We start from the raw sequence: 15873 nt of genomic DNA, 5'->3' as shown, positions 1-15873 counted from the left end.
CATGCTGACCAGATATCCCAACCCAATCTAGCTCCACTTGTCAGCACCCGGCCCATATTCTCTAAACCCTTCCCTGTTCATATACCCATCCAAATGCCTCTTAAATGTTGCAATTGTATCAGCCTCCACCACATCCTCTGGCAGCTCGTTCCATACATGCATCACCTTCTTTGTGAAAAAGTTGCCCCTTAGGTCTCATTTATATCTTTCCCCTCTCACCCTAAACCTCTAGTTCTGGACTCCCCACCCCAGGGAAAAGACTTTGTCTATTTATCCTATCCATACCCCTCATGATTTTATAAACCTCCTGTAAGGTCACCCCTCAGCCTCCGACGCTCCAGGGAAAGCAGCCCCAGCCTGTTCAGCCTCTCCCTATAGCTCAGATCTCCAAACCTAGCAACATCCTTGTAAATCTTTTCTGAACCCTTTCAAGTTTCACAACATCCTTCTGATAGAAAGAAGACCAGAATTGCATGCAATATTCCAACAGTGGCCGAACCAATGTCCTGTACAGCCGCAACATGACCTCCCCAACTCCTGTACTCAATACTCTGACCAATAAAGGAAAGCATACCAAACGCCTCCTTCACTATCCTATTGACCTGATTACCGACAGGATCTCACTGCTTGTAACTTCTGCTTTATTTTTACTTTGTTATAACCACAATAAATTAAATATGTAAAATGGCGAGTAATATTTTCACTGGAAAGATAGATCACGTTTTTAATCATCAGTGCAACAAAATAATACACTTTCAACACCAGGAGCACGACTATCACACTCAGGCCTCTGGGTGCACACCACATGCTGTTTTAGAGTTTTCTAAGTTCTTTAAAATGTCAGAGTTCTCATTCCTCTCTTCAATCAAGCCAGCCCTCGAATCACATTAACCAGCAACATTATTCCATTTGAGATCCCTGGATATAGTTAACACCAACAAGCCATACAACTTCAAACCCTCTCTCACTTGGTTCATATCCTGATGCCTTAATTCTCCAAGTAACTTTTTAATAATTCATTCACTGATTTCCCCCACTATCAACATCTTGGGGGGGGGGGGGGGGGGGGGAGGAATCCTAACTACATTCTCCACATAAATACAGCGGCTACAAGAGCAGGTACGAGGCTAGGAATCTTGTAGTGAGTAACCCCCCGCCACCTCCTGACTCCCCAAAACCTTTCCACCATCTACAAGGCACAAGTCAGGAGTGTGATGGAATACTCCCCACTTGCCTTGGGTGGAGGCAGCCCAACAACACGCAAGAAGGTTGACACTGTTTAGGACACAGCAGCCTGCGAGATTGACATCATATCCTTAAACATCTACCACTGTTACTTAGTAACAGCAATGTGCGTGATTGACAAGACGCAGAGATTCAACAAGGTTTCTGGCACAGCACCTTCCAAACCAAAGGGTAATAGGGAAATCCCAGGCAATTACAGACCAGTCAGTCTTACGTCTGTGCTCAGCAAAGTTTTGGAAAGAATTTTGAGGGAGAGGATTTATGACTATTTGGCAAAGCAAAGCATGATTAAAGGCAGCACGGCTTAGTGAGGGGCAGGTCATGCCTCAAAAATTGTATTGACTTCTTTGAGGAGGTGACGATACAGGCTGACGTAGATCTGGCAGTGGATGTTGTGTATATGGACTTCAGCAAAGCATTTGATAAGGTTCCCCATGGTAGGCTCATTCAAAGTCAGGAGCTATGGGATACAGGGAGATTTGGCTATCTGGAATTAAGAATTGGTTGGCTGACAGAAGGCAGAGAGTGGTTGTGGATGGAAAGTATTCTGCCTGGAGGTCAGTGTTGAGTGGGGTCCCGCAGGGCTCTGTTCTCTGCTCTTTGTAGTTTTTATAAATGACTTGGATGAGGAGGTTGGGGGGTGTGTTAGTAAATTTGCCAATGACCTGAAGGTTGGAGGAACTGTTGATAATATTGAGAACTATTGCAGGCTGCAGTGCGACATAGACAGGACGCAGAGCTGGGCGGAGAAATGGCAGATGGAGTTCAACCTGGATAAATGCGAAGTGATGCATTTTGGAAGATCGAACTCGAATGCTGAATATAGGATTAAAGACAGGATTCTTGGCAGTGTGGAGGAACAGAGGAACCTTGGTGTTCAAGTGCATAGATCCCTCAAAGTTGCCAACCAGGTGGATAGGGTTGTTAAGAAAGCATCTGGTATTTTGGCTTTCATTAACGGGGGGATCGAGTTTGGGAGCCACAAGGTTTTGCTGCAGCTCTACAAGTCCCTGGTGAGACCACACTTGGAATATTGTGTCCAGTTCAGGTCGCCCTATTATAGGAAAGATACAGAGGCTTTGGAGAGGGTGCAAAGAAGGTTTACCAGGATGCTGCCTGGACTGGAGGGCTTGTCTTATGAGGAGAGGTTGACTGAGCTCATAATTTTCTCTCTGGAGTGAAGGAGGAAGAGAGGTGACCTGATTGAGGTAATGAGAGGCATGGATAGTGTCAATAGCCAGAGACTTTTCCCCAGGGCAGGATTGACTGCCACGAAGGGTCAGTTTTAAGGTGTTAGAAGGATAGTATAGAGGAGACGTCAGAGGTAGGTTCTTTACACAGAGTTGTGAATGCATGGAATACGTTGCCAGCGGTGGTGGTGGTAGAAGCAGAGTCATTAGGGACTTTTAAGCGACTGCTGGACATGCAAATGGACAGCAGTTAATTGAGGAGTGCATAGATTTATTTTACATTAGGATTAATCCTCGGCACAATATTATGGGCCAAAGGGCCTGTTCTGTGCTGTACTTTTCTATGTTCGATGTTCTAAGCTAATCACCACTTTCTTCTAGAAGGCAGCAGATAAATGGGAACACCACCCCCTGCAAGTTCCCCTCCAAGCCCCTCACCATCCTGACTTGGAAATATATCAACGTTTCTTCACTGTCACTGGGTCAAAGTCCTGGAATTCCCTCCCTAAGGGCTTTGTTGGACTATGACAGCACATGGACTGCAGCAGTTCAAGAAGGCAGCTCATCTTCTTAAGGGCAACTAGGGATGAGCATAAATGCTGGCCCAACCAGTGACACCTGCATCCCATGAATGAATTGAGATAAAAATCAAACAGCACAGCCCAACTCGTGATCAACCCACTGATACAAAGTCTAACCATTGCTAAAAGGGGACTAGAGTTTGAAGATCTTCACCTTGCACTCGTCAGAATGAGGAAGGGATTGATGCCGTTTTATGAGAACAGGGTGTTGTTGGGTTGGACCATCATGGCATAGACAGTTAACTGTCTATCTTCATTTCCAGACCAAGAATGTAGATTCTGATCACTCAGGGTTTTGCAGTAGGAATGCAGCTAAGTTTGATAGTCTCCATGACCCCTTTTTATTGAAAATTGTGCAATGTATATACAAATTCCTTTTGCTAACAGGATTCTGAGTATTTATGTAGCTCCTAACATGTGCAAGTGCAAGACTCTTTGAGTCGGACTGATGGTCTTAAGTTAGAGCTCTTCAGCACGGAAACAGACCCCTCAGTCTATCTCATCCATACTGACCAGATATCCTAAATCGATCTAGTCCCATTTGCCAGCATTTAGCCCATATCCCTCTAAACCAGATGGCTTGAAGTGTGTATACTTCAATGCAAGAAGTATACGAAATAATCCAGATGCCTTTTAAATGTTGCAATTGTACCAGCCCCCACCACTTCCTCTGCCAGCCCATCCCCTATGCGCCCCATCCTCTGCGTGAACAAAGTTGCCCCTTAGGTCCCTTATAAATCTTGCCCCTTTCATCTTAAACCCGTGCCAGGCTAGTTTTGGACTGCCCCACCCCAAGGAAAAGATCATGTCTGTTTATCATATCCATGTCTCATGATTTTATAAACATCTAAAAGATCACCCCTCAACATCCGACACTCCAGGGAAAACAGTCCCAGCCTGTTCAGCCTCTCCCTATAGCTCAAGCCCTCCAACCGTGCCAACATCCTTGTAAATCTTTTCTGAACCTTTCAAGTTTCACAATGTCCCTCCTAAAGCAGGGAGTCCAGATTTGCACACAGTATTCCAGTAGTGGCCTAACCAAAGTTCTGTACAGCCACAACGTGACTTCCCTATCTATAAGAGCCCATCAGTTTTCTCTCGAAGCGTCTAGCCATGGAATCTCCTGACTTCCAATTCACGTGCTGATCCCATGGGTCTGGGTAGCAGCAGAAAACCTGGAGGGAGTGTGGGATCTAGCAACCACTGTTTGAAAGAAGAACAGGAGTTCTGCCTGGCATCAATCTTTATCCCGCAACTAACAGCAATAAAACAGTGACCATAGTGCTCGTAGTGGGGGCACATTGGCTGCATCATGTCTTACCCTAGAACAGCAATTGCACACCGAAAGCACTTCATGGACTGTGAAGCATATTGGGATGTCTAAGATAGAGAAAGGTGTTAAATTGTCCTTTCTGTTGTTGATTTTGTTTATTAAATGTAATGAGTAACACCGTTGTAGACAGTGAAAAGCAGCAGTTGTGTGTTGGCCGGTATTTAATGCAGATGTCCCTGCTCTCTTCTAGGTTTGCAGCCAAGCTGATCTCTGGTGTTCTGGATTTTAAGACCATGATTGACAAGTGAGTGTGAGATGACAAATAAATAAATGGGAATAATTCATGTGAGGCGTGATGTTGTGTAATATAAATTACACAGTTAATGATGATGTTAAATTAGCAACACTGTTTACAGCAACTCGTCAAAACTCCTTCAGCAGCATCTTCCAAACCTGCAACCACTTGGAAGGTGAAGGGCAGTAAATACATGGGCACACCAGCACCTGCAAATTCCTCTATCGGCCGGGCACTTGGAAATATATCACCGTTCCTTCAGTATCACTGCGTCTGAATCCTGGAACCCTCTCCCTAACAGCACTGTGGGTGTCCCTATAGCCCAAGTACTGCAGCAAAGAAGACAGCTCACCACTGCCACCTGCAGGCCAAGTAGGAATGGGCAATAAATGCTGGCCCCACAAACAATATTTTAAAAGGAGGTGGTGCATTGTAAATGAGGGATTGCACACACAGATGTAGTTCCCTCCATTTGCTGCAGGATCACTGCCAGCTGTACAAAACATTTCCTCCAAGTGCCTTTAAAATATCAACAACTTGCATTTATTTAGCACCTTCAGTGTAGTTAAACATGCCAAGGTGCGATTAACAAATTTGACAGAGCCTTATGAGCACGGATTAGGATTTCAACATGATTCAAGAAGATGAAACTTTTTATTTTGGTCTCATCAGGAATCAGATGAAAGAAACATACCAGCATCTTTGTCCTGGAGAAAAGCTTCAATTTCTTGTCTCTTTTCAGCAGTTTTTCAGTTCTGCACTGCCGAGTAATAATTTAATATCATAACAGCAATGACCAAAAGCTTGGTCAGAAATATGGAGGTTTCCTTTTATGTCTTAAAGAAAGAAAGTAAGGTTGAGACAGTTCCCCAGGATTTTTGGACCTCAATAGCGAGTACTGCGGTGATTATAAATGGGTGTTCTGAGCAGGCCAAGGTTGGAGGACTATCGAGATCTCTGAGGATTGTTGGGCTGGAGGAGGGACAGGGATGGTGGACGGGGCAAGACCAGACAGCAACCTTGAACATAAGGTTGGGAATTCTGATTATAATGAGCTTGCTTTTGCCCCTCTGCACTATGTAACAGATTGATTAGATGATCTCCTTTCTGTTGTTCTCCACAGTGAGACCCTACCTGTGGAGAGTCTGGGAGGGAACCCACTCTGTATGAACCAGTATTACCAGATTCTCTCCTCCTGTCGCATCCCAGGCTCCAAAAGTGACTCTGTTGTCAACTACAGCCAGACTAAAAAGCCAACGCACATAACAGTGGTGCACAACTTCCAGGTGGGTTTCTTCCCAGTGTTCACAAAGCTGCTGCCTTGATGTTTCTTTAACTCTGCTCCTCCCCTGTTTTGAACGATCTGAGGAATTACTGGATGAACAATGCCCAAGGTCCAACCCATTCCCCTCCCTTCCTGGTTGTCCCTTGATCCAACAATATTATTCAATCACAGTGGTTGATCTCCCTTGCCAAATCTATAGTAACCCAGATACAATGGGAGGAACCCCACCCCATGATTGAGAGGATCAGGAGGCTGCCTTCAATAAGATCATGGCTGAGCTGCTACTGGTCTCAACTCCACTTTCCTCCGTTTCCCATAACTTGTGACTCCCTTGTGTGTCAAGAATTTATCTACCGCAGTCCTGAGTTCAGTGATTCAGCCTCCAGTGTTCGCTGGGGAAGGGAATTCCACAAACTAACAACTCTCAAGGAAAAAGCTTCTTCTGACCTCCGTCTCTCGGAGCTGTGGTTCCAAACCGACTTGTTCCTTCCCCACCTACTCTCGTTCGCTGCTTAGCATTTTTTCAGTTAGTCACAGGGTATGGCCAAGCATGTTTTCTATCCAGACCATCCAAATAATGATGCCTCAGGATGGGGTTGGGCAGCTCAATAGACAATTGCTTTCCAGTATCTCTCTCAATAGGCCATCCCTCACTGACCTGAGAAAGTGAGTGCTGAAGGGAACTGGTAGTCCATTCGATGGTAGTGGGCACCAAAACAAAGACTCAGCCGAGTCACAGCATGTAGATGCTTCAAACAGGCAGGTCAGTGGTAACCAGGATGGAGGCGGTTGGCTAATTGTTAGCTTTGGACCACCCAGTTCTGTTCCCTTCAGTTGCACAGCTGAGTGAACAATTGCTGTCTGTGTTTTGCAGTTCTTTGAGCTGTTTGTATATAACAGTGATGGGACTCCCCTGACTGTCGACCAGATCTACATGCAGCTGGAGAAGATCTGGCACTCATCACTACAGACCAACAAGGAGCCAATCGGGATCCTTACTACTGGCCATCGGAATAGCTGGGCCAATGCTTATAACAATCTCATTAAAGGTAAGTCTCCTGAAAACAGCAGTACGTGATGGGAGGAATCACTCAACCCCATCATACCAGTGTGAGGGTGAGTGACCGAGTTGGAGGGAGCCAGCAATAACGTTCACATAGAATTGTAACAGTTCCTGAGCATTGGTATCACCGGTCTAGGGTGACAACTGATAAAGGTGAGGGTGCAGCTGGTTTGTTTACAATTATCCTCAATTACTGATGTTGCATTTGATCCTTGGAACAGTCGCTGTCACACTCGATTTCTCCTCCTGACTCCCCTGCTATCTTGAGTCCATAGGCACCAGCTCCTCAGCAGCTTATCTGCAGTGGCATTTTATCATAAATGAGCATGTTCAGGAGTCAGCCATTGCTCAGTGGAAATGACCTCCATCAGTTTAGACCCCATTCCAGAGACATTAGAAGATGATCTACACTGGCACTTCCAATCCAGCACTGAGGGAGCACCACACTGTCGGAAGGTCCGTGCTGAGGGAGCACCGCACTGTCAGAAGGTCCGTGCTGAGGGAGCACCGCACTGTCAGAAGGTCAGCGCTGAGGGAGCGCTGCACTGTCGGAGGGTCAGCGCTGAGGGAGCGCCGCACTGTCGGAGGGTCAGCGCTGAGGGAGCGCAGCACCATTGGCCTGTCCTACTATTCAGCTGAGCCATTAAATGGTCCCATGTGCCCGCTCAGAGAGATACGAAATATCTCCCTGTTGGGAGCAAAGCAGGGGGGAGTTCTAGCAGTATTCAGGGCAATATTCACTTGTCAATTAAACTTTAACACATGATCGGGTGAACATGGTTGTAACTGTGCAGTAAAATGGTCCTGTCCTTACAGCAGTGATTGTTTACTGTCATACCTTAGAGTCATTGAATAGTTATTGGTAATTATTTGAGGTGGCTACATTAATGAAAAGCAGCAAGTTTGAGAGTATCCTTGTTTCTCTTGTCCAACACCTCCAAACAAAAACATCTGCAGATAAGGTTAACAAAGAGTCTGTGAAATGCATCCAGAAAAGTATCTTCACAGTCTGCCTGGATGCCCCAGTGCCAAGGGTGTCCGACGATCTGTACATGAGCCACGTGGCAGTGCAGATGCTGCATGGGGGCGGCAGTCGGTGGAACAGTGGAAACCGGTGGTTCGATAAAACCCTGCAGGTGAGTGAGCGTTGGGGAAAGGCACTGACCAATCCAAACAAACATCTCCAAACCCAAGTCTTACAGCCTTTCCTCTCTGGCAACAAGTCTGTGTGGTTTTGATTTTTGCAGTAATGTGTGGGATTAAATTAGATTAGTTTCCCCTTCAGTGTGGAAACAGACCCTGTGGCCCAACAAGACCTTCCGATGAGTAACCCACCCAGTCCTATTTCCCTCCAACTAATGCACCTAACACTACGGGCAATTTAGCATGGCCAATTCACCTAACCTGCACCACACCCACACCGACACCCACACCGACACAGACACCCACACTGACACACTGACACACATCCCACACACACTGACACACATCCCACACACACTGACACACATCCCACACACACTGACACACATCCCACACACACTGACACACATCCCACACACACTGACACACATCCCACACACACTGACACACATCCCACACACACTGACACACATCCCACACACACTGACACACATCCCACACACACTGACACACATCCCACACACACTGACACACATCCCACACACACTGACACACATCCCACACACACTGACACACATCCCACACACACTGACACACATCCCACACACACTGACACACATCCCACACACACTGACACACATCCCACACACACTGACACACATCCCACACACACTGACACACATCCCACACACACTGACACACATCCCACACACACTGACACACATCCCACACACACTGACACACATCCCACACACACTGACACACATCCCACACACACTGACACACATCCCACACACACTGACACACATCCCACACACACTGACACACATCCCACACACACTGACACACATCCCACACACACTGACACACATCCCACACACACTGACACACATCCCACACACACTGACACACATCCCACACACACTGACACACATCCCACACACACTGACACACATCCCACACACACTGACACACATCCCACACACACTGACACACATCCCACACACACTGACACACATCCCACACACACTGACACACATCCCACACACACTGACACACATCCCACACACACTGACACACATCCCACACACACTGACACACATCCCACACACACTGACACACATCCCACACACACTGACACACATCCCACACACACTGACACACATCCCACACACACTGACACACATCCCACACACACTGACACACATCCCACACACACTGACACACATCCCACACACACTGACACACATCCCACACACACTGACACACATCCCACACACACTGACACACATCCCACACACACTGACACACATCCCACACACACTGACACACATCCCACACACACTGACACACATCCCACACACACTGACACACATCCCACACACACTGACACACATCCCACACACACTGACACACATCCCACACACACTGACACACATCCCACACACACTGACACACATCCCACACACACTGACACACATCCCACACACACTGACACACATCCCACACACACTGACACACATCCCACACACACTGACACACATCCCACACACACTGACACACATCCCACACACACTGACACACATCCCACACACACTGACACACATCCCACACACACTGACACACATCCCACACACACTGACACACATCCCACACACACTGACACACATCCCACACACACTGACACACATCCCACACACACTGACACACATCCCACACACACTGACACACATCCCACACACACTGACACACATCCCACACACACTGACACACATCCCACACACACTGACACACATCCCACACACACTGACACACATCCCACACACACTGACACACATCCCACACACACTGACACACATCCCACACACACTGACACACATCCCACACACACTGACACACATCCCACACACACTGACACACATCCCACACACACTGACACACATCCCACACACACTGACACACATCCCACACACACTGACACACATCCCACACACACTGACACACATCCCACACACACTGACACACATCCCACACACACTGACACACATCCCACACACACTGACACACATCCCACACACACTGACACACATCCCACACACACTGACACACATCCCACACACACTGACACACATCCCACACACACTGACACACATCCCACACACACTGACACACATCCCACACACACTGACACACATCCCACACACACTGACACACATCCCACACACACTGACACACATCCCACACACACTGACACACATCCCACACACACTGACACACATCCCACACACACTGACACACATCCCACACACACTGACACACATCCCACACACACTGACACACATCCCACACACACTGACACACATCCCACACACACTGACACACATCCCACACACACTGACACACATCCCACACACACTGACACACATCCCACACACACTGACACACATCCCACACACACTGACACACATCCCACACACACTGACACACATCCCACACACACTGACACACATCCCACACACACTGACACACATCCCACACACACTGACACACATCCCACACACACTGACACACATCCCACACACACTGACACACATCCCACACACACTGACACACATCCCACACACACTGACACACATCCCACACACACTGACACACATCCCACACACACTGACACACATCCCACACACACTGACACACATCCCACACACACTGACACACATCCCACACACACTGACACACATCCCACACACACTGACACACATCCCACACACACTGACACACATCCCACACACACTGACACACATCCCACACACACTGACACACATCCCACACACACTGACACACATCCCACACACACTGACACACATCCCACACACACTGACACACATCCCACACACACTGACACACATCCCACACACACTGACACACATCCCACACACACTGACACACATCCCACACACACTGACACACATCCCACACACACTGACACACATCCCACACACACTGACACACATCCCACACACACTGACACACATCCCACACACACTGACACACATCCCACACACACTGACACACATCCCACACACACTGACACACATCCCACACACACTGACACACATCCCACACACACTGACACACATCCCACACACACTGACACACATCCCACACACACTGACACACATCCCACACACACTGACACACATCCCACACACACTGACACACATCCCACACACACTGACACACATCCCACACACACTGACACACATCCCACACACACTGACACACATCCCACACACACTGACACACATCCCACACACACTGACACACATCCCACACACACTGACACACATCCCACACACACTGACACACATCCCACACACACTGACACACATCCCACACACACTGACACACATCCCACACACACTGACACACATCCCACACACACTGACACACATCCCACACACACTGACACACATCCCACACACACTGACACACATCCCACACACACTGACACACATCCCACACACACTGACACACATCCCACACACACTGACACACATCCCACACACACTGACACACATCCCACACACACTGACACACATCCCACACACACTGACACACATCCCACACACACTGACACACATCCCACACACACTGACACACATCCCACACACACTGACACACATCCCACACACACTGACACACATCCCACACACACTGACACACATCCCACACACACTGACACACATCCCACACACACTGACACACATCCCACACACACTGACACACATCCCACACACACTGACACACATCCCACACACACTGACACACATCCCACACACACTGACACACATCCCACACACACTGACACACATCCCACACACACTGACACACATCCCACACACACTGACACACATCCCACACACACTGACACACATCCCACACACACTGACACACATCCCACACACACTGACACACATCCCACACACACTGACACACATCCCACACACACTGACACACATCCCACACACACTGACACACATCCCACACACACTGACACACATCCCACACACACTGACACACATCCCACACACACTGACACACATCCCACACACACTGACACACATCCCACACACACTGACACACATCCCACACACACTGACACACATCCCACACACACTGACACACATCCCACACACACTGACACACATCCCACACACACTGACACACATCCCACACACACTGACACACATCCCACACACACTGACACACATCCCACACACACTGACACACATCCCACACACACTGACACACATCCCACACACACTGACACACATCCCACACACACTGACACACATCCCACACACACTGACACACATCCCACACACACTGACACACATCCCACACACACTGACACACATCCCACACACACTGACACACATCCCACACACACTGACACACATCCCACACACACTGACACACATCCCACACACACTGACACACATCCCACACACACTGACACACATCCCACACACACTGACACACATCCCACACACACTGACACACATCCCACACACACTGACACACATCCCACACACACTGACACACATCCCACACACACTGACACACATCCCACACACACTGACACACATCCCACACACACTGACACACATCCCACACACACTGACACACATCCCACACACACTGACACACATCCCACACACACTGACACACATCCCACACACACTGACACACATCCCACACACACTGACACACATCCCACACACACTGACACACATCCCACACACACTGACACACATCCCACACACACTGACACACATCCCACACACACTGACACACATCCCACACACACTGACACACATCCCACACACACTGACACACATCCCACACACACTGACACACATCCCACACACACTGACACACATCCCACACACACTGACACACATCCCACACACACTGACACACATCCCACACACACTGACACACATCCCACACACACTGACACACATCCCACACACACTGACACACATCCCACACACACTGACACACATCCCACACACACTGACACACATCCCACACACACTGACACACATCCCACACACACTGACACACATCCCACACACACTGACACACATCCCACACACACTGACACACATCCCACACACACTGACACACATCCCACACACACTGACACACATCCCACACACACTGACACACATCCCACACACACTGACACACATCCCACACACACTGACACACATCCCACACACACTGACACACATCCCACACACACTGACACACATCCCACACACACTGACACACATCCCACACACACTGACACACATCCCACACACACTGACACACATCCCACACACACTGACACACATCCCACACACACTGACACACATCCCACACACACTGACACACATCCCACACACACTGACACACATCCCACACACACTGACACAGACGCACGCACACACATACACACACACAAAACCTACCGAGCCAGTATATCTCTGGGCTAATCACAGAATCGCTGGTATCACAGCTGCAACTTCAAGCAATTGACCCAACTTATTCCTTGGGTCAGGCAACATCCATGGAGAGAAAGCAAGCTAATGTTTCAATTCTAAATGACTCTTTATCAGAGCTTCAGCTCTAATGGAGAGTCATCTAGACTGGAAATGTTAGCTTGCTTTCTCTCCATGGATTGTGCCGAACGAGCTGTGATCTCCAGTATTTGTTTTCAGTACACATTCCAGCATCTGCAGTCATTTGCTGCTTCAACTTACTCCATGTTGGGATTTCTTTTTGCAGTTTATTGTCGGAGAGGACGGATCTTGTGGTTTGGTTTATGAGCATTCTCCAGCAGAAGGACCACCCATTGTTGCTTTGCTGGATCATGTCTTTGAGTATTGGTAAGAATCTGGATTTATTTTTGTTTCTCATGGGATATGGGTGTTGCACAGTAGGTCAGCATCTCATTGCAATCCCTCATTGCCCTGAAGATGGGGGGGTTGGTTCACATCCTTCTTGAACTGCTGCAGTCCACATGGGATAGGGGCACTCAGTACTGACAGGGAAGGACTTGCAGGATTTTGACACAGCAACAGTGAAAGAACAATGCTAGGTTTCCTAGTCAGGCTGCTATGTGGTTTATAATGGTCATGGGTCTGGAAGGTGCTGTCTGAGGATCTTTGGTGAAAATCTGCAGTGCATCTTGCTGATGGTACACCCTGCTGCTACTGAGCGTCGGTGGTGGAGGGAGTGGGTGTTCGTGGCTGTGGTGCCAATGTTGTGGGCTGCTTTGTTTCAAGTCAAGTTGGTGCTGCCCCCATCCAAGCAAGTGGGGGAGTATTCCATCACACTCCTGACATGCGTCTTGTAGATGATCAGGCTTTGGGCAGATAGGAGATTAGTCATTTGGCACAGAGTTCCCAGCCTCTGTTGATAGCCATGTTTGTCATATTTACCATATAAATAATGATTTCCATAGGGAGATTGGTGGTGGGTTCCTGCAATGTAGAGGATCTGGTCAGAGTACACATTTTCCCTCATCCCTAGTGTGTTCCTTGTTTCTGACCATTCTGTCTGAATGAAGCCAAATCCCACAGCCAGTCAGGTACCTCATGGTGCTCAGGAGCTGACTGGTAAAAATCCTACAGGCCAGAAAAGTGGCGTGCTGGAATTCAAGGTCTTTAAAATTTACATTTTCCGAGGCAGAAAAACTGTAAACTGAGAAAGGAAACCAAACCTTTTCATTTCTGAGGAAATGAAGACTGAATCCAAGGTTAGGAACTAGCTGCTCTGCCGCTTCAAGGATCTACCTATCCAGAATATTGTTAGCAGAATTGACAAAGTTGGGCAGACATGTGCCAGCTGAGTGAAAGCTGGGCGTGTGGAAACTGGCTTGGTTGTGTCATGCTGTTGATGAGGATCAGGCCAAATCATACAAGAACAGCAGCTGAAATCTTTGTGGGGGAGACATGGTTTTAAAGGATTCTGATATTGAGTCGGATGACATAAACTTTGACTGGATTGCCAAGCCAATTCATAAGATCTGTCATGATTGTGTCATTGAAAGTTTAGAATTCACCAAACTGGGCCTATTAATTGAAGCATTCTTTCAATTACTGCTACTTAAAGTAACATTCAGGTTGTGTTTGTGTTTGGCTCTTGTAAAGTAAAAAGTTCCTTTGTTTAAAGTCATGGAATGTTGTGGCTTTATGATTTCAGTAATTAGCTCAGTCTGGATTAGGGTGACTGCTTTGGAGTCGAGATCATAATAAAAATGATGCAGCCCAATCTGTTAATGCCAGCTCACTGTCCAATTAGTGCAGCACCTCAAACCTGGGTGATTTTATAATCTCAGGACATCCAAAAGCACTTCAGTCCATTAAGAGCTCTTGAGGTTTGCTCATTGTTAATAAAGTAGGAAATACTTGAGGCAAGGAATAGGGAGTGATATCAGCTGACCACGTGGCTGCAAGGATGGTGCAGGAGGGAGGGCTTCAGGTTCTTGGATAACTGGGACTCATTCTGGGGAAGGTGGGACTTGGACAAACAGGACGTCTTGACTTGAACCAGAGGGGTACTAATATCCTGGGTGGGAAATTTGCTGGTGCTATTCAGGTGGGTTTAAACTAGCTCAGCAGGGGGATGGGAACCGGAGGTGTAGCTGCAGTGCACAGGAGGATGAGAGTAGGAAGGACAGGGACAGGATTTTAGGGTCACAGGAATGTGCTGGCAGACAGCGAAGTGGTTTGAAGTGTAT

The 15873-nt window shown here is 47.9% G+C and overlaps 1 protein-coding gene across 2 annotated transcripts in view; it reads left to right on the top strand.

Annotated features, from left to right (window-relative positions):
* Positions 1–15873, top strand: part of crata (carnitine O-acetyltransferase a) — a 47644-nt gene that overhangs the window by 16207 nt on the left and 15564 nt on the right. For both annotated transcript variants that reach the window (XM_043720626.1, XM_043720627.1), the window contains 5 exons: positions 4540–4593; positions 5708–5870; positions 6744–6918; positions 7890–8068; positions 13917–14017. In XM_043720626.1, the coding sequence (XP_043576561.1) occupies positions 4540–4593; positions 5708–5870; positions 6744–6918; positions 7890–8068; positions 13917–14017 (672 nt within the window). The remainder of the gene's footprint in view (positions 1–4539; positions 4594–5707; positions 5871–6743; positions 6919–7889; positions 8069–13916; positions 14018–15873) is intronic.

This window comes from Chiloscyllium plagiosum, chromosome 30 (genome assembly GCF_004010195.1).
Source record: "Chiloscyllium plagiosum isolate BGI_BamShark_2017 chromosome 30, ASM401019v2, whole genome shotgun sequence".
Lineage (NCBI taxonomy): Eukaryota > Metazoa > Chordata > Chondrichthyes > Orectolobiformes > Hemiscylliidae > Chiloscyllium > Chiloscyllium plagiosum.
The sequence above is the reverse complement of the archived record's forward strand: the minus strand, read 5'-3'. Positions and strand labels throughout refer to the sequence as shown.